The following is a 21,301-nucleotide window of genomic DNA, read 5'->3' as shown; positions in this document are numbered from 1 at the left end:
GATGTTTGGACCTTTTGTGGGCATCTGCAGGGCTTCCATGACTGATAGTTAGAATTTCACTGTTTCCATTAGGTATTCCAACCATCCTGAAAAATGTGGAATGCTTGCTTTCATTCCTCCTACACTGATACATTTTTCAAACAACCCTATTAGCTATATTGAAAGCTAAACTTACACAGGCTACACAAGAACAAACATTTAAATTCATCAACATTTGGTTCATGCTGGGCTCAGTATCAGAGCATTCCAATGGCTGAAGGCTTTGGAATGATGCTCACAAGATGGAGAGCCTTCTCTTTCCTCCTCCTCCTCCCATGGTAACAGCCCTGTATATTTTTTTTAATGGACCTTCCAGCCAGGCTGTAAACTAAATGTAATTTTGGATAAGCTTACTGTTTGAACTCTGCTTCAGACTTGGATGGTGTTGCTTGAATTGGCAGCTTTAGCAGACAGCAATCAATGTGCTACTTTGGAGCTTAAATCATTTATACTGTAGGTAAGACTCAATTTTCAACTTTAGCCCTGTAAGCATTGTGCAAGACTGCTCTGAGCATGTATCAGGTGAATTCTCAAAGCTGAAATTGATAGAATTTTGTTCGGCACAGATAATGATAAAAATAGAGCAAAAAGGTAATGTAGAGGTCGGTGACAAATCAGCCGCTCAATGACAGAACTTGCTGAATGAGCTGAGTGAGTCTCATGCTCTTATTTTCCCAGACGCGGTTTCCAATCTGTTGCTACAGACGATGAAAATATACACAACTACAAGGAAACTTTTATCCTGGCCTTCTTGACTGTAGTCCAGGAGTCTTTCTTTCATCAGTATACAAACACATTCTTGAATGCACATTTACAATTTTGTTGGAAACAATAATAAACATCACATTTTGTTCACAGAGAGGTAGAAGAGATCTGTTCTTCATCGTGTAATGTGAAACCTGACAACAATTTATATATTTAATTTATTATACTGAACTCTGGTCACCTTGGAAAGCTGAGGTGAGGTGAGTATTGGTCACTGTCCGGAAGGGGATAGAAATATCTACCAGATAAGTTTGGAATTGCTAAAGTCAAAGTGGAAAACACTGGAGATGTTGAGAAGGTCAGGCAGCATCTGTAAAGGGAGGAACAGTGTTAGAATTTCAGGTCAATAACATATCACAGGAAATGCTTCTGGCTCCTGTTCAAAGTGATTGGCTCATAAGAATTTATTCTTGTGTTGCCATAGTCACATTTAGAATCACTGAATCAATCTGATAATCATTAGATTTTCCTTTCATCAGTCATACTTTAATGAGAAATCTCAATCCTCTCCTGTGACACGTAAAGCAGGTTAGAATTACCCTACTAATGATGTACTCCTGCAAGCAGAACCCTGCACAGTACAAGAAGAACTACAGCTTTTGAATTTTGGTGTATGAGCTTGCCTGAACAGCCAATTGCAGAAAGCTACCATCCATGAGATTATGACTGACGTCTCTCAGTCGGAATCCCACCCAAAACATATACCCATTATAATAAGGATAAAACACATGGCTTGTGGAGTTGTCTTAATCTCTACTGTTTAGATTAGAATCAGTTAAAACTACTTAGGGTATTTTTAAAAGATGGATGCTTAGACTGACTTCGAAGTATTAAATTAAGCTAAACTAAGATAAGTCTTGTTTAAATATTTGCAAATATGATGGAAATCAGATTGAATGAAATGAAACTTGGCTAAAGACTGAACTTTTTGACCTGACACTTGTTCTACAACATATGTAATAAATTTCACATTTTGACAAGTTTGCCACAATTCCACTTTGAACTTCATGGGCAATCCTCTATCTCAACACTGTACCATAGTCTCTCCCCATACCCAAAGTCAAGTTTATTGTGACATGCACAGGTGTAATTAAAAAAATTACTTGCAGCAACATCACAGATACATTATCATTAGAAACACAACATTCACAAGAAAAACTAAAATAAAGCATTAATTTAAAAAATATAGAAGAAAGAACAATTAGAGCAAAAAAGAAGCAAGATCCATTGTAGTACTAAATGGTCAGAGCGTTGTCGTGCTGAGGTAGGGATTAGGGTTGAACAAGTCAGTTCAGTCAACTGAATGGTTGAAGGGAAATAACTGTTCTTAAGCCTTATGGTATGGGATTTCTGGCTCCTGAATCTTCTGCTTGATGATAGTTTCAAGAAGATGGCATGACCCAGGCAGTGGGGATCTTTGATGCTTTGATACCTTTGTGTCTATCAAACTTAAAATATTCAGTGGCTTCCTAATGGTGTTGTGAAAGAAATCATTCAAGGTATATTTTTCTCTTTAGAAGAAGTAATGCAATAATTTGCAAAGCTTTAGGCAATTTTTTTATTTCTCAGGAAGCATCATTAAGAAAAAGATGTTATCCCAGGGCCAAGGGATGCAAGATGAAACATTTATACATGCAAGCGAGGTTGCTGGAAGCAGAGTTAAACACGGTTTTAAAACAGAAATTAAATAGATAATTGACAGAAAGTCTGCAGAGGGTTGAGATTGTTTGACAATGAGCAAGTACAGATATAATAGAATAGCTTCTCTCAGTGTTATTAGAACTCCATTGACTGGAAATATATCCCCGGTCAATACTGCTATATATGCTACGTAGTAGTGACAGGGCATTTTCTTCGTCATCCAGATCTCAATGTGTTGATTGCAGTGCATGAAACCAAGGGTGAATTTTCAGACGCCTGATCCACCCACCTTTTCCTCTTCTATTTTATGTGGCAAATGGATTTCAATACAGTAATTGTGAGGTGGTGCATTTTGGATAGTCAAATCAGCATAGCTCTTATTCTATGAATGGTAGGGCACTGGGGAGGGTAATGGAACAGAGGGACATAGGAGTACAAGTGTATAGTTTGTTGAAAGCAGTGTTACCAGTAAACAGGATGGTGAAAAAAGCAAATAGCATGCTAGCCTTTAGTCAGGCCATTGAGTATAGGAGTTGAGACATTATATTGCAGCTGTACAAGTCCTTGATGAGGCTGCACTCGGTGCACTGTTCAGTTTTGGTCACAATTATAAGGCAGATGTAGTTAAACAAGAAAGAGTGTAGAAAAGATGTTGTCAGGAGTAGAGGGCCGGAGTTACAAGGTTGTCTATATTCCTTGGAACGTAGGAGGAGTGTTTAAAATTATATGAAGCATGTATAAGGTGAACAGTAATAGTCATTTCCCCAGGCTTGGGGAGTCCAAAACAAGTGCTTCAATTTAGGGTGAGAGAGGAAAGATTTAAGAGACCTGAGGGGCAAGTTTTACAGACTGAGTGCGGTGAATATAGGGAACGAGTTGGCAGAGGAAGTGGTCGAGGCAGGTACAATAGTTTCATTTAAGAAACACTTAGATACATGGCATGATGGGGCTTGGAGGGATATACCGAATGCAGGAAAATGGGGCTAGTTGGGTGGGCACGGACTCATTGCGCCAATGGGCATGTATCCATATTGTATAGCTTGATGACCTTGACTCTCACTCTCTCCTCTCTCTACCTCCTTTTCTCTTCACCTTTCCCCCACTCATTAACCCCCATTTGCTCCATTGTCTCTCTCTTCCATCCCTTCCTCCCCTTCCCCTTTTCCCCTTCTCTCCCTCACATCCTCTTTCATCCACTCTTTTCCTCCTTTTTTTGTCCAAGACTCTCTTTCCCACCTCCCCCCTCTCCGTTTCTGCCCTCCCCATTTCATCTCCCATGCCCCCTTCGGCTTCCCAACCCACCCACTATAGCCAAGTAAAAAGAAAAATGACCAGTTAACCTATTTTTGGTTGAGGTACAAATGTTGGCTTGGGGTGAAGAACCGTTTACATTGACTTGAAAAGACAGCAAGGCTCAATTAAATAGCTCACCTGAATCTCAGTACCTCTCTGAGTGAGGCACTGCCTCTGTAGTATTGCAGCAGAATGTCATCTAAGGTTATAGGCTCAGATCTCTGAAGCATTACTGGAACCCATTGTCAACGCCAGACAGTATACTAACTCTGAATCATGCGAACAGCAGCATCCAGGGAAACTGTGGACATTTCTTAACTAGGTCTACATCTGTAAATTCTGCCTAAGTAAACAGTCTAGAATAAAGCTTGCCAGAGAATTCACATTGCTATCACATAGCTCATCTGTTCAAATGTAGCTGGAATACTATCATGAATACATTTCTCAGTTCATTTACAGCTTCTGGAAGATGATCATTCATTTATTTTTATTGCTTTCATTTAAAGTAAAATCAATCCTTTCTAATCACCCTAGATATTGACTAACAGACATCGAAGCTGATGTTAATCATTATTTATGCCACTAAGATCCACTAATGACACAAAATCAATGACAACAAAGCAATGGTTCATTTTGTAGTTGGCACCCTTGCCTTCTTATGCAGGTGCAGTCGTTGCTTTGTTGTCTGACCCAGACATTAATCAACAGTGTTTATGGAATCGAGGAACACACATTGATACACATTGAACACACATTTGCAGACCCAGAGACCCAGTAGACATTGTTCAGTGTTGCCTCTCTGTTTTTTTCCAACTTGAATTAAAAGTTTTGTATTTGCCTTTACTATTCCACTTGCCCTTACCATTATAACAGTATTTCCCTTTCCTTCCTTAACTAATTTTCTCTCTTAGCTCCATTTCACTCAATGGTTTTAAATTTTGGAATTCTAATGTCAAGTGAAATCAATGTGTTCATGCGTTTAACCCCGTGGTGGCCACTATGCTGCAGAATAGCACTGTCATCTTAATTGGATCACCTAACTTTTACTGTCATCTGGGAAGCAATTTTTCAATGCCAGGTTCAGTTATTCAGCCCTAGAATGTTAACTTGTACGAGAATACACATCCATACTTATCTGCATTGCTTTATCATCAGAGTAATATTCACCTTTAAGACAGATTGGCTCATATGCCACTCAAGAGAAAGTATTTGGCGGTGGTTGACACCCCAAGGCTGCACTGAAGGGGCACTGCACTATTAGTATGTCATTTCCAACAAACACTAGATCAGGTTGTCTGCTTGTTAGTACTTTGCAGTTCTTGCAGCTGTGATTTGCAGAAATTATCTGCCATGTTTTTTCATTACAATGAAAGAGGCTGTTTCAAAAGTGGTTCATTAGTTGTGAAGTGCTTTGTGATGTCTCAAAGGCAGTTAACAGTCTGTTTGAATGTACCTTTCATTTCTTTGTTTAATGCTAAAAATACCTGTATGACTGAGTCTGATCTGTGTCTGCCTTTTTCAATAATTGTAGAGTCAATGCAGTTAACTCTCTCTACTCACAATACAGACATCAACGCAGGTAATAATAACAAAAATCCAGAACCCCAACCCAGGAACAGTAGCGTAGGTGAGAATTACCACAGGTTAATTTTCTGCTGGCAGTGTGTCCCTAGATACTGGAGAGCTCGGGATCTTAGTTCTGCTTCATGAGCAACAATCTGCAGAAGCAACTCAGTAGTTGAGCACCATTTGTGGAAGGAAAGGAATTGTCGACATTTCAAGTGGGCAATTGCTTTCCTCCCACAGATAGTACTTGACCTGCTGAGTTCCTCCATCAGAGTAACACGCACAATATGCTGGAGGACTGAGTCCTGATGAAGGGTCTCAGCCCGAAACGTCAAGCGTTTACTCCTTTCCATAGATGCTGTCTGGCCTGCTGAGTTCCTCCAGCATTTTGTGTGTTGCTTGGATTTCCAGCATCTTCAGATTTCCTCATGTTTGTGATACGCCCGTCAGAGTGTTGCTCCAGATTCTAGCATCTTCAATATCTTGTGTTTCCGGTAAATAAGTTTTTTTTTAAATCACCAAGTTACAGAGAAACTCTTTGTTTTGTGTGGCAGCATCATTACAGTAGTATATTGAGTGGTACAAGGGAAAAGACTTTCAAAATGCAAATACAATATTATGTTTACAGTGGAAGTGTAATGCAGGCAGACAATAAAGTGGAGGTAGATTGTGGAGTCAAGAGTCCATGTTAGGGGACGAGGAGAGAGTTCAGTTGTTTTATAACAGCAGGACAGAAGCTCTCCTTGAGCTGTTGGTACATGCTTTCAGGCTTTTGTATCTTCTGTCTGATGAAAGAGGTTGAAGAAAGACTATCCAGAGTAGGTAAGGTATTTAATTTTGTTGGCTGCTTCACTGAGGCAGTGAAACGTACAGGCAGAGTCCATGGAGAGAAGGCTGGGAAACTTTTCTATTAAAATTAGCTCATTTATTCGTTATGTGCCATGTTGTATGACGTGGGTGATCATGGTGTTTCCATAACCATGACTGTTCTTGGTAAATTTTTCTACAGAAGTGGTTTGCCATTGCCTTCTTGTGGGCAGTGTCTTTACAAGACAGGTAACCCCAGCCATTATCAATACTCTTCAGAGATTGTCTGCCATTTTGACATTGGTCACATATACAGGACTTGTGGTAAGCACCAGCTGCTCATATGACTATCTGCCACATGACCCTGAACGGAAGGCTAAGCAGGTGCTACATCTTGCCTATAGGTGACCTGCAAGCCTGCGAAAGGAAGGAGCACCTTACACTTCCCTTGGTAGAGACGTATCTCCATCCCACCACCCAACTATTTAAGATTATGTATTCCAAAGCCTTCTACTTCAAGCTTTATGAAATAAATCCAGCATCTAGAAATTACGACTTCACCAAAAAGTTTCTCCTGATCTTGAAATAGGAAAAAATATGAAACTTACAATGTATTTCATTACCTAAAAATTAAATGACACCTGTCTTATAAAGGTAATATTCTCTGAGGGACCAATGAGGTGTGACTTTCATTTCCATTCACAAGGTTTAGCATGACTCATTTAGAAAAACAAAAATAGTAATTCACCATTCACTCTAATGTGTCCTCTGTACATACAACCACAACACATTTGCAACCAGTATACTATCAGCATGCTAATATATCTTGACAGGAGCAAAGACTGACTAAATGGTGGAGATGAAGTGGACCTTATTTGCTCTTTGATGTGTTCAATCATTTGTAAGGTGTTTTTCAAATCATCTTTGTAAACATTTGCATGCAGACTGGCTAAGAAGGAAAAGGAATTAAAATGGTGTTCTTCGCTAGTGCATAGAGTGAATTGCTCCTGTTTATTGAATGCAGTTAAAATCAGAAAATAGGAATTGGTAATACAGTATTCAGAAAGCTGTATTTGGATCTCAGATAGTTATTAAAACTGTACCATTCAATTGATCTGCAATTGGTTTTAAACAGGTACCTGTTTGTGGTGATCTAGAGTTTATAGTCCCACATCATATGAAAAGCGTCAGTCTCCTGTCAAGGAAATTATACATACCACATCTGAGTGCTGGTTAAATATTATTATTGATGGGAAAGTGAGCCCTTTTCCTCGATAAAACTGTTTGGAAAAAATATTGATAAATTGAAAGCACTGCCAGTTCACTCTGGAATTTTACAGTCCATTTATGTCAATGTAAAACCAAAAGTGCTTGCAAGGTCACAAAATGTAAGATAAATAAGACGTAGCACTGGAAGATTAAAGAGATTGCTGTGGATCCACAATATCGAAGGATCTGCTACACCAATTCAACATTGCCTTTCTTTTTCTTTAACAGTGCCGGAGTTGGAAGGACCGGGTGTTTCATTGTAATAGACGCCATGTTAGAGAGGATAAAGCATGAGAAAACTGTAGATATTTATGGTCATGTGACACTAATGAGATCACAGAGGAATTACATGGTTCAGACTGAGGACCAATATATCTTTATTCATGATGCACTGCTTGAAGCAGTGACTTGTGGAAATACCGAAGTGCCAGCAAGAAACCTGTACGCATACATCCAAAAGCTGACACAAGTGGAGCCAGGAGAAAACGTCACCGGGATGGAACTGGAGTTCAAGGTAATCGAGAAGATCTTTCTAAACAAAATTCTAACTGACTACCTATTTACAAATCTGAAGTTACACCTGCACATCTGTAACTTTAGAGTTGCAAACAGCTAATTAATCAGAAAATTGTTATTTAGCTCACAATTTTGCAGAAGTATCATTGTTTTATTCACAGAGGGTCATTACAACACAGAAGATAAATGGTTAACCAGGCCTCTGTGGAGCAACCCATTTGGTTCCCAACACCGCTCTCTCTACCCGATGTTTTGCAAATATTTTTCTTTATGCCTATCTAATTTATTTCAGAGTTCCAAAACCACTGTAGAGTTTTGAATCATGCCCTTTCAAGTGGGTTAACAGCGCACAAAGTTGTGCGGGGGTGGGGGGGAGGTCAATGAACACTGCAGAATCCTGCATCATATGAAGTTTCAAAGCATTAGGCACCATGGAGCAGACTCTGCCCACTGAAAGGTTGATCCGTTATGCGTGAATGGAAAGCCAGATCCGTGTTGCGGGGGGAGCCCAGGGATGGGGAAAACTTTGATTAGCCAACCATGGGAAAAAGACTGAGTGCATTTATCTTATCTAAGCCTCTCATGATTTTATACACTTCTGTGAGGTCACCCCTCAGTTTCCTGAACGCCACTAAATACACTCCTCTTCTGCCCAATCCCTCCTCATAACTTAATCCCCTGAGGACGGGCAACGTCCTCGTAAATGAGTGCGGCACGGTGGCGTAATGCTACTGCAGTGCCAGTGCCACGGGTTCAATTCTGCTGCTGTCTGTAAAGAGTTGTGTATTCTCCCCATGACGAAGTGCCTACTCTGGTTTCCTCCCACACTCCAATCACGTACAGATTAGTAGGTTAATTGGATTCATGGCTGTAATTGGATGGCGTGGGCTCATTTGGCCATAAGGACCTGATACCATGCTGTATCTCTAAAAAAAAATGTAATATATCTTTTCTGCACTCTTTCCAGCTTAATAACATCTTTCCTGTGGCAGGGTGAGCTGGCTGGAAGTCTTCGGAAGAGAACTGGCCAACATAAAGATGATTCAGGAGGGGAGAGAGACATTGGTTATGGGGTGATCTACACCAGATCAGTGGAGTACAGCAAGGTTGGGCAGGATTCTGAGCAGCTGAGAGTGGGGTAGTGACCATGAGTGGAAACACTAGAGGAGAGCTATCTAAAAGGCTGAGTCTGTAACTCAATAAGGCCCCACCTGAGGCAGGTTCAGAATCATGCTTTGGAACCTGCTTAAGCAAGTCCCGTTTAGTAATGAATACCTAACCCCATCTGCTCAGTGTGTTCTTCACATTTTTCAAAGATGCTTTAACCTAGTTAGCCCTTTTGCCATCAATTCTCTTCTGCAAAATTTCATACTCATTTTTAACCTGATTGAAGCTGCAAAGTGTATGGAGATCTATCAAAGAGCACATCCTCAGACCCTTTATTTTGTTTATCCACAGCGTCTAGCCAACACTAAAGCTCACACATCAAGATTCATTAGTGCCAATCTTCCATGTAACAAATTTAAGAATCGCCTTGTTAATATTATGCCATATGAATCCACAAGAGTATGTCTACAGCCAATCAGAGGAGTCGAAGGCTCAGATTATATCAATGCAAGTTTCATCGATGGTTACAGGTAAGTGAAACTACGATGCACTCACATAAGAACGTACATAGAATATAGACAGAAATAAAATGAGATTATTTGACCCCTTGCACCTTCTGCACCATTTATTAAGATCATGAGTGACTGTCTACCCTTGTACCACTTTCCTGTACTTTTTTCCTTTAATATCCAATACATGACTTGACTATACTTAGCTGTACTCCCTTCTGGGTGGGATATTTTGAAAATTCACTCACCTCTATATATCACTATTCCTTCACTGTGTCAAAATCTTGGAATCTACTCCCTGACAACACTATGGATACACCCACACCTCAAAGACTGCAAGTGCTTCAAAAAGGTAGCACCCACCCCCCCCCCAAGAGCATGGAGGAATGGGCAGTTAAGTGCTAGCGAAGCCCTCATCCCTTCATTGAGTAATAAAAAAAGTAATTTTTTAGCATTTCAGTTTTGGACTAGCATGTTGTTCTGAGACTGATCCCAGTTAGGAGCAACATTTTTCCTTTGTTCCCCTTGGCAACAAGAATGTCTCTCATTCTTCTAAATTCAAAAGTTTAGGCCTAGTCTGCTGACATTTCTTTGTAAAGCAGTCGTTTCCAGCCTTAGTAGCCTACATCACACTTCCTCTGCTGCAACTGTATTCTTCCTTACACAAGAAGATCTCAACTGTTGACAAAATTCCAGTTGCACCTGTCGTATTCACAGAACACAGACTTGGCCTCAGGAAGTTCCTGTCAACCGCCTCTCAACCCCACACTTCCTCCCACCTTGAACCTCTGTTTATTCTGCAAGCATTTGAATTTTTTCCCTTTCCTCATCCTGTACTTGGTCAGGAGACAATGGTATAAAACTGGGTCTGAGTTGGCCAAAGCTTTCGGCATACTTCACAGTGGTGGATTAGCGCACCTTTGCCAAAGGATTCCCAGGTCAACACCTTACTGAGCCAGTTTACATGACCTTGTGTCAAGCACGTTGTCAGCAGTCTGGAGTCACCTATTAGCTAGTTTGCTTAGGATAGCATATTGTCTTGGATAAAAGGCATTAGTGAATCAGATGGGTTTGACAAAAAAAATGGTAGTTTAAATACCACTGTGTTATTGTTTTTAGTCCAAATTTATTTTGATAATTGAATTTTAATTCCTAGTTGCCATGTTAGAAATTTGCAATGCAGGATCGTTAGTCCAAACCTATTAATTACTGTCTCAGTAATATAACCACCACGGTACCATGTTTCATAATATGCCCCCAGCATAATAGAGCCTTGTATACAGGTACAATAAACAGTGCAATTGGAATGAATTCTAGTTAAAGATAATTGTTGGCTAACAACCTCATATATTGAGTATTCAGAGAACTTACTGCAGATTTGTTCATTTTTTAATATTCAAATATAAGCATAAGATTTTTGTTTTTCTGTAATAAATTATTATGACAAACTCTGGAAGTTTAAGGGCAGATTTTTGTAGAATAGAGGTGAAACCTCCCTGGTTTCCTTGTCTGCGTAAGTCTAGGGAAGACACACTCCGGTCCCACCAAACCCATGAGTTTGAGACGGCTGTCCCAGTCCAAACCCTGGTTTGTGTGGACGCTGTGTAATTTGCTACGCTGTTACCAAGAAATAACAGACATCACACTGAATACAATTAAAGGAATTAGATTTATGAATCTTCTTTTTTCATTTTTAAATCTTTTTATTAATTATCATTGAAAATCAACAAAAAATACATTAAAGTAGTCGAATCAACATTAAACTATCAAATAACTGATTAACCAAGCTAAACAGTATACCAGTAATAATAAGAAAAAACAAAATGCTTAAACTATTACTTTTTATAAAAAGAAAGAAAGAAAAAAGAACCCCTACGAACTAAAACAAAAAAAACCACTAACCGGGAAAAAACGAGGGAAAAGAAAGACATTGGGAGCACAACCCCGGAGCTATACGCCATACAAGCTTCCGTAAAAGAAAAACATCAATCCGCCAACCAAATCCAATTATGCAAGAATCAGAAGGGGACCATCTTAATTAACTCAAATCAAATGATAGTAGCGGGCAAAAGAACCCCACCTTTTCTCAAAGTCAAATCGAGGATCAAAAGTTCAACTTCTAATTTTCTCCAAACTAAGACATAACATCACCTAAGAGAACCATTGTATCAAATATTCTGTCTTGCACTCACATTTCTTGCAATATCTTCAGGTCAGACATTTCTTACAAGAATATTTAAGTAATTTTCCATATATGCAAGATTATGACCTGTTAGACATTATTTCAAAAATGAATCCTTTAGTGAAAGGTTTCATTGGGGAAATTTGTGATTTACTATTACAACAGTATAATTATCCTTTACTTAAGATTAAGCAAGATTAGGAAAGAGAGCTTAACATAACATTGATAACAGAGGATTGGTTGCGAATTTTGAAGTCGGTTAACTCTTCTTCGATTTGTGCCAGTCACTCTCTAATTCAATTTAAAATTGTACATTGTTACTATTTGACAAAGGAGAAATTGTCTAAAATATTTCCTAATGTTGATAGTCAGTGTGTTAGATGTAAAACTGAGATGGCTCCATTGACACATATGTTTTGGTTATGTTCTGTATTGAAACAGTTTTGGAAATCTATTTTCTCTATAATTTCTAAAGCTTTAAAAATTAATTTACAACCTAATAAAGTGACAGTTTTGTTCAGTATAATTCCTCAATATATTCACAGTATTTCTATATTAGACCAACATGTAATTGCATTTGTCACATTATTGACCAGAAGGGCTATTTTATTGAAATGGAAAGATGCCTCTGCTCCCACTTAGATTTATGAATCTTAACTTAACTAAAGGGTTAAGAAAAGAAAGAAAAAAAACAAAAAGGACCCATTATAATTAAACAGTCAAATATGCACAAGTTGGAGTTCAACTCTTCCCAAAATTCATATTCACCGATCCTCAGTCGATCTCAACAACTGGCTCCATCGAAATATGGTCCCCTACCAGGTCAAATCCTACGACCGGTTCTCTCCAGCGTCTTCGCTCTTCATCTCCTGCCGAACAAAGGACCCAGCTCACATTCCAAAGCACCGACTATCTGTAATCATAACCCAAACACTGCTTCTACAGAAAGACTATTACGTTAGCAGTGAAACCCTTCCTAGGGTATTACAGAGGATTCCAAAGAAATTAGGAAAGTAAGTTGTTTAAAATATCAGGGTTGTGCTTGCATTCTAAGCTTAAGATATTGATTATTAAGGCCCTATCCAGCCTTGGAGGATATTTGTCCTAAATGGTTAATCCATCAAGAAGCCCTATATTCCCTTACTTATCCTCCCTCTCCGATGTTTTCTCTTGAAGGCCATTTTTAAATCTGTGTTAATCAGTCTACATTCTCAAACCTAACTTCTCCTTGCATAAACCAACTCTATACCCTCTGGTGATAGATTCTGTGGCCACTGGAAGTTATTCTCTGTATGTAAACAATTCATGATTCTAAACTCTATAAATTCTTCAGTTTAACAGTCCCTGCTCCTGTCATCTTCCAATCTCTCCTTGCAGCTGTCACTCTGAACCTCTCTTGTAAATCTCTTGTGCCCTCTTCTCTGCCTCCCCTAGTCAGCGAAGCCTGAGATGAGATTATTCTTTACAAATTATAAACCATACATAGAATTGACCAACAATGAATTGCAAATGATTTCACAAATGCAGTAATGAGATTACTGTAATTATTTTCACACATCAGTGACTTGTAGTAGTTGGTGGCCAAATTGATAGTGGGAGTTGGTCCAAAATTAAATTAAAGTAAAAATTTTAAGAAGAGTCCATTATCTCTGGGTATTGGCTGACAGTTAGTTCTTTGGTCTTTTATTCTGTTATATTTTATTTTGATATATTCATCACCTTGTAATCATTTCCAGGTGGTCATTATTCAACACATCAATCTTTGTCTCAGTAATATATCTAATTTCTAATCTAATAATGTTCCGGTCTGATAATTAATTTACTTTGAAATATTGCAGTTACATTAAAAGGAACTAAATATCTTTTAAATCATTTCCAGGCAGTTGTGGTTCTGTGTCTTATCTAAGTATCTCATTAGCTTACCATCTTGTAACCACCAGATTCTCTTTCACACAATGATTCCCAGCTGTGACTTTACCAGGACAAAGTAACTCAACTTTAATGACAAGTGCTTTGTATATCCTCTTATTCAGCAATCTGAACAATGCTGAAATGACTTTCTGTGTTATCACTGAGATAATCATTTCTACATTGACGTAGAACAAATCTCACTGCAGTAAGGATCAAGTTTTTGACTTGTCATTGTAAACAAACTAATACAAAGTCTTACCAACAAATATAACACAATAGTGTTTATTTCATTAGTTTATCTGCTAAAGTATTACACAGTACAAAGTCAAATTTGTGAACCTACAGAGATGTGATTAAAATATAATTATGTCCCTAATTAAATATTGAAATATGCAGAAACAAAACTATTTTGTTTAATATTTTATAAAGTGTTCACTTCCACTGGATTCTCTTTACAATAAAAAGTGTTTATATAATAATCATTATTTTAATTGAGTATCTGAAAAGTAGGCCAGACTTTTAAAGAGTGAGGAAGGTTGGTGGTTGTTGACCTGTTTGTCATAAAAGGGAGCAATATAGCTATATGCTAATTCTGGTTTGTTTTGTTTGCAGGCAACAGAAAGCCTACATAGCCACACAGGGACCCCTAGCAGAGACAACAGAAGATTTCTGGAGAATGCTTTGGGAACATAATTCAACAATTGTGGTTATGCTCACCAAGCTTCGGGAGATGGGCAGAGTAAGTGTCTTCTACTTCATTATAACTCACACCTGGAGCAAACTTTCAGTATCTACCGAGTAATATCTTCAAGGATTGAGGATAAACATTATTTGCCATATACATTTACATGGAATTTGCTGTGGTGTGTTGGTCAGGACATGATGTGTAGCAAAAATAACAACATTCAACAATTATAAAGTATTACATGGAAAATGAAGTTAGAGGTTTAAGTATGGACATGGAGTAAATTGTACAGAAATACCAGCATGTATTTACAATGTAAACAGCATTATTAAAAAGTGGTTTAAAATATTTATAATGCAGTGCAGTGCTGTGGGTAAGAGATAGAGGAGTTGGGGCGGGGGTGGGTGAAGATACCTAGAGTGGTTGATCAGATTAACTGCCCAGGGGAAGAAACCTTTAAGATGGCATGATGCTTTTTGTTTTAACAGCCCTATGGTGCTTTCCAGCAGGGAGCTTTTGGAAATGGCAGTTTGCAGGCTGGGTAGTGTCGGAAATGATTTTCCTGCCCATTTCTTTGTCTTACTACAGATTCACTTTAATACCTCCATAACAAAGGAGATTAGTTTGTTTTTTCCAACAATGAAGAGTGAGGTCCAAAACTCTGCAGGATTAAAAGGAGAATGGGTTGGATATGCAGAGAAAATGAAAGAGGAACTTGGGCAGAAGTTTTGGCCAGAAATCTAATGAATTGGTTTATTACTATCACTGTACTGAGATACAGTGAAAAGCATTGCTTATACACCATGATGGCATCAAGATAGTAGAAAAGAAAAACAATAACAGAATGCAGAATACAGAAATACAGTTACAGACAAAGTGCAGCAAGACAAGTAAAGTTCAATGGATATGAAGAGGTGGATTGAGAAATCAATAGTTTATCTTTATTATATAATGGGTCCCTTCAAGTGCCTCAAGTGACAGCAAGATACAGGCTGTCCTTGAGCCTGGTGGTATGCGTTCTCAAGTTCTGCAAATGTTATCTGTGTTATCCTTCAAGCCGTAGACTACTTGCTTTAAGTTTTCAGCATTATCTGACATTTGCTGCATCCACTGGGAAATAATTATTTCAATTCTCCCACGATACAGCTGAACATAAATGATTACTTAGCAGTGTAACCCAGTGTGACTCTAAATCAACATACACCTGTGATTAGTAAGACACCTCTTAAAACTATGACTTAAAACTGTTGCCAGAACTCGTTCAGAATCCGGTTTAATATCACTGGCATATATCGTGAAATTTGTTGTCTTGCGGCATCAGTATATTGCAATAAATAAAAATAAAAACTATAAATTACAATAAGAAGTGTATGTTAAAAAAGTGGTGAGAAAAGAGAGGAGAAGAGAAAAAAAATACTGAGGTGGTGTTCACGGGTTCATTGGCCATTCAGAAATCTGATAGCGGAAGGGAAGAAACTGTTCCTGAATCACTGAGTGTATGTCTCCAGGCTCCTGTACCACCTCCTTGATGGTAACAATGAGAAGAGGGTATGTACTTAGCAGTGGGGGTCCTTAATGAAGGATGCCGCATTTTTGAGGTGTCACCTTTGTTTGCAGTGTGTATCACCTCACTTTAGGACATGACAGAAACCTCAAGATAAGAACTGCAATTGTATTAACAATTGTCTTTGTGTTTTACAGGAGAAGTGTCATCAGTATTGGCCTGCAGAGCGATCAGCGAGGTATCAATATTTTGTAGTTGACCCCATGGCAGAGTACAACATGCCTCAGTACATTCTCAGAGAGTTCAAGGTCACAGATGCAAGAGTAAGTCTTTTTCCTTTTTCACCTTTGAGTGAGCTTTAACACTCCGTTTATGTGTGAACCTGATAAAAGACAAAAGCTTCAGCTGTCTGGGAACTCACTGAATGTTCAACTTTATTACAGATTTTTGTATTGTTGTCAATGTGAGTTTCAGCAAGTGGTAATCTTCACAGATTGAATGGTAAAGTTTGAAGAGGCAAAGTCGCTGTCCCAGTAATATTTGCTGAATAGAATAATCTTCATATTTAATCATAAATATGATGAATACAGAACATGATACACGAGGATTAAGATTTGTGAAAATGCTTCCATACTTTTAGATTAAAGCAATTATGTAACTTACAGCTCAGAATTCAAACATGGCTTATGTTATAAAGAGATGGTGGCTTGAAATTCATTGTTTTGGACAGTCTCTAAAGCATAATGTTATCCTCAATCAGTGGCTTCCATATGCATGAACTGCCTTAGTAAGACCAACATCAAGCACATTCCAGTGCTTTGCAATGACATTGTCCTTTTCTCAAGAGACAGTAAGTCATAGTTAAAAATGTATTATCTGAATGGACCATATGCTTAAAGTCTTTGTTGTTCGAAAGGGTCAGCTAGCACCAAAAAGGTTAATTGAGGAATTATTTCAAATTGAGCTCACAACGCAGAACATGGAAGAGTAAAAGACAGTACAAGCCCTTCTGCCCACCATGTGTATGCCAACCATGATTTCAATCTAACTCATCCCATCCACATGCACATGGTCTCAATCCCTCTATTCCCTTGCTGTTCATTTATCTGTCTAAATGCATTTAAGTCATATGTGTTACCATCAACTTCCTGGTAGCACATTCCAGACACTCTGTGTATTTTAAAAAAAGGCCGCATAGATCTCTTTCAAACTTCTTCCCTCTCATTTTAAACCTAGGGTCTCTAGTATTTGATGTTTCCACCCTGGGACAAACACTCTACCAACCCTACCTATATTCTGCATCTCTCATAATTCTGTATAATTCTATGAAGTCTCATCTCAAGCCACCAAAACTCGAACAAGAACAATCCAAGTTTGTCCAACTCATTATAGCTAGTTCTCACCAACCTATGGCTGATTAATGATGCTAGAAGTGACAAGCCAGGGTCAGGAGTGAGCGTGCATTTTCTTCTATTGCTGACTTGTACTATAAGCCTTGTGCTTCCTACACAACCATAAACATAAGCCAATGGGCCAAATATGAGAAGAAATGCTACACCTGCCCATTCACCTCCTTCCTCATCTCCCTTCAGTCCATTCAAACCTTATGGGTGAGGCAACATTTCACCTGCGAATCTGTTGGGGTCAGCCCATGGTCTCTTCTTCTGCCATGATGAGACCACACTCAGGGTGGAGTAGCAACACCTCGTGTTCCGTCAAGGTAGTCTCCAACCTGAACATCGATTTTTTTTCCCCTCCGGTGATTTTGTTTCTTCTTTTCTTTTCCTCTTCTATTCTCCACTCTGGCCTCTTACCTCTTCTCCTCACTTGCCTATCACCTCCCCCTGGTGTCCCTCCTTCTTCCCTTTCTCCCAAGGTCTGCTCTCCTCTCCTATCAGATTCCTTTTTCTCTAGCCCTTTACCTTTCCGGACTATCTAGCTTCACCTGTCACCATCTAGCTTGTTCTCTTCACCCCCTCTTTTTATTCTGGCATCTTCCCCCTTTCTTTCCGGTCCTGATGAAGGATCTCAGCCCAAAACTTCTACTTGATTTGCTGAGTTCCTCCAGCATTTTGTGTGTGTGTTGCTCTAGATTTCCAGCATGTGCAGAATCTCTTGTGTTACAAATGAGAGTGGCTTCACAGAAGAAAGAGATGACGTTATGATTTTGGCTGGTAGAGCCTGACCCCAAAAAAATCTTCAAGCATCCACTGTCCAGGGTCCAGCCTTTCAGAGAGCAATGCAAATGGAGACTAAATTTTTCTAAGTTATGGGCGCCTGATAGTGTAGCAGTTAACGTGGTGCTGTTCCAACTCATTACGTCAGAGTTTGGAATTCAATTCCAACGCCGACTGTAAGGAGTTTGTATATCCTCCCTGTGAATGCATAGGTTTCCCCCAGGTGCTCTAGTTTCCTCCCACATCCCAAAGATGTACCGGTTAGTAGGTTAACTGGTCATTGTAAGTTGCCCTGTGATTAGGCTAGGGTTGAATAGGTGCTGGCTGGTGTGGCTCGATGGGCTGGAAGGTTGTATCTTGAAATAAAAGAAGTCAGTGAGCGCAGGGATCTGTCACAACCTGTTGTAGCTCAAGCCATGAACAAGTTTAAAGAGGTGTGAAATACAGTGCCCAAAAAGCCATTCATGGAGAAATCAATTTGAAGGATTTAAATAAGGAATGAAATTTTATTGAGAATGGCCTTTCATGTTGCATCACTCCATTGTTAGCAGAATAACACTTATGTTAAACTTTAGTTTTGTTGTAGTTGCTTATTATCAAGACTGCAACATTATCAGTTTTCTCATTCTAAAGCTCCAAGCAATTTTAAAAGAAGTACAATACTGAACCAGTGTTTGAAAAGTTAAAACTAATAGTTATTGCAACACAAACACGTCAGGATGCTGTTCATTGACTATAGCTCAGCATTTAATACCATCATTCCCACCATCTTGATTGAGAAATTGCAGAACCTGGGCCTCCGTACCTCCCTCTGCAATTGGATCCTTAACCTCCTAAACCCCCCCCTCCCTCTCCCTCTCTCTCTCTCTCTCTCTCTCTCTGTTTCTGTCTGTCTCTCTCTCTCTCTCTCTCTCTATATATATATATATATATATATATATATATATATATATATATATATATATATATATATATATATATATATATATATATATATGTGTGTGTGTGACTGTGTGGCTAGACATAGCTCAAATACCATCTATAAATTTGCTGACGATACAACCATTGTTGGTAGAATCTCAGGTGGTGACAAGAGGGCGTACAGGAGTGAGATATGCCAACTAGTGGAGTGGTGCCGCAGCAACAACCTGGCACTCAACATAAGTAAGGTGAAAGAGCTGATTGTGGACTTCAGGAAGGGTAAGGAACACATACCAATCCTCATAGAGGGATCAGAAGTGGAGAGAGTGAGCAGTTTCAAGTTCCTGGGTGTCAAGATCTCTGAGGGTCTTACCTGGTCCCAACATATCGATGTAGTTATAAAGAAGGCAAGACAGTGTCTTGACTTCATTAGGAGTTTGAAGAGATTTGGCATGTCAACAAATACACTCAAAACCTTCTATAGTTCTACAGTGGAGAGCATTCTGACAGGCTGCATCACTGTCTGGTATGGGGGGGCTACTGCACAGGAGCGAAAGAAGCTGCAGAAGGTTGTATATCTAGTCAGCACCATCTTGGGTACTAGCCTACAAAGTACCCAGGACATCTTCAAAGAGCAGTGTGTCAGAAAGGCAGCGTTCATTATTAAGGTCCTCCAGCACCCAGGGCATGCCCTTTTCTCACTGTTACCATCAGGTAGGAGGTACAGAAACCTGAAGGCACACACTCAGCTTTGCCATCTGATTCCTAAATTGACATTTAATCCTTGGGCACCACCTCACTTTTCTAATACACAATATTTATGTTTTTTGCAGTATTTTTTAATCTATTCAATATATGTTTACTGTAATTGATTTACTTATTATTATTGTTATTTTATTTATTTATTTATTCTCTTCTATATTATGTATTGCATTGAACTGCTGCTGCTAAGTTAACAAATTTCACGTCACATGCCGGTGATAATAAACTTGATTCTGATTATTCTGAAATTAAAAAATGCATAATATCAAAAACAGCAGCGCATGATTTCAAATTGTCATATCAAGTTAATTGGTCTTTCAAGTTACTTGATCTTCCAGAGCAAAGCATGAAGTTATACAAGTGTTTCTGACCATTATATTATCTGGAAATTTAGATTTCTTTCAAAACAGAAAATGATGGAAATACTGTTTTCTCTTTTGACCTCTGTTTTGGTTTATATCCAACCATATTGTGTTTCTTTTCTTTTGGATGAAACAGGATGGCCAGTCACGCACAGTAAGGCAATTCCAATTCACTGACTGGCCCGAACAAGGAGTGCCAAAGTCTGGAGAAGGGTTCATTGATTTCATTGGCCAAGTACACAAGACAAAAGAGCAGTTTGGTCAGGATGGACCCATCAGTGTTCACTGTAGGTGAGTAATCTTTTCAGTGTACCTTACCTTGATCAGCTGAACCAAGAATGCAGTTAAAGCTAAAGGGTAACTCCTTTCTGTCCAATCACATAGTATGTAATTATGCACTGTAAAGTTAGCTTGGTGTCATGCAACACAAATCATAAAATGTCATGCAAGTTTGCTGCACCATACATCTTTTGAATATAAACATTAAGGAATCTTTCCTGGACATGGGATGTCATAGGTTCAAAAATTCCTTATGGAGTTAAGTGTGGTATCTCACGATCTATGAGATCTGGAAAACAATGTTTATAGAGTCAGAAAAAGCTACAGCACACAAACAGGCCTTTCAGACGATTTAATCTGTACCAAACCATTTAAACTACCTAGTCCCACCAACTTGCACCCAGAGCATAGAACTCCATATACCCTTCCATCCATGTACCTATCCAAACTTCTCTCAAACATTGAAATCGAGCTTGCATGCATCACATGCACTGGCAGCTCGTTCCATGCTCTCATAACCCTCTAAGAAGTTTCCCCTCATGTTCCCCTTAAACTTTTCACTTTTCACCCTTCACCCATAACAGATTACTCTAGTTGTAAGTCCCATCCAACCTCAATGGGGAAAAAAACCTGCTTGCATTTACCCTATCTAAACCACTCATAATTTTGTATACCTCTATCGATCTTCTACTTTCGAGGGAATAAAGTTCTAACCTATTAAATCTCTCCTTATAATTCAGGTCCTCCAGTCCACCAACATCTTTGTAAATTTTCTCTGTACTCTTTCAATCTTATTTACATCTTTCCTGTAGGAAGGTGACCAAAACTGCACACAATACTCCAAATTGAATCTCACCGGTGCCTTATACAACTTCAACATAACATCCCAACTCCAGTACTGAGTACTTTGACCCATGAAGGCCAATGTACTAAAAGCCTTCATTGTGACCCTATCTACCTGTGATGCCATTTTCAATAAATTATTGTCCTGTATTCCCAGATCCCT

The 21,301-nt window shown here is 38.9% G+C and overlaps 1 protein-coding gene across 10 annotated transcripts in view; it reads left to right on the top strand.

Annotated features, from left to right (window-relative positions):
- Nucleotides 1-21,301, top strand: part of LOC140197686 (receptor-type tyrosine-protein phosphatase delta) — a 606,878-nt gene that overhangs the window by 564,808 nt on the left and 20,769 nt on the right. For all 10 annotated transcript variants that reach the window (XM_072258000.1, XM_072258002.1, XM_072257999.1 and 7 more), the window contains 5 exons: nucleotides 7,609-7,894; nucleotides 9,355-9,533; nucleotides 14,218-14,344; nucleotides 15,992-16,117; nucleotides 20,153-20,307. In XM_072258000.1, the coding sequence (XP_072114101.1) occupies nucleotides 7,609-7,894; nucleotides 9,355-9,533; nucleotides 14,218-14,344; nucleotides 15,992-16,117; nucleotides 20,153-20,307 (873 nt within the window). The remainder of the gene's footprint in view (nucleotides 1-7,608; nucleotides 7,895-9,354; nucleotides 9,534-14,217; nucleotides 14,345-15,991; nucleotides 16,118-20,152; nucleotides 20,308-21,301) is intronic.

This window comes from Mobula birostris, chromosome 5 (assembly GCF_030028105.1).
Source record: "Mobula birostris isolate sMobBir1 chromosome 5, sMobBir1.hap1, whole genome shotgun sequence".
NCBI lineage: Eukaryota > Metazoa > Chordata > Chondrichthyes > Myliobatiformes > Myliobatidae > Mobula > Mobula birostris.
This window is presented reverse-complemented; position numbering and strand designations above follow the sequence as displayed.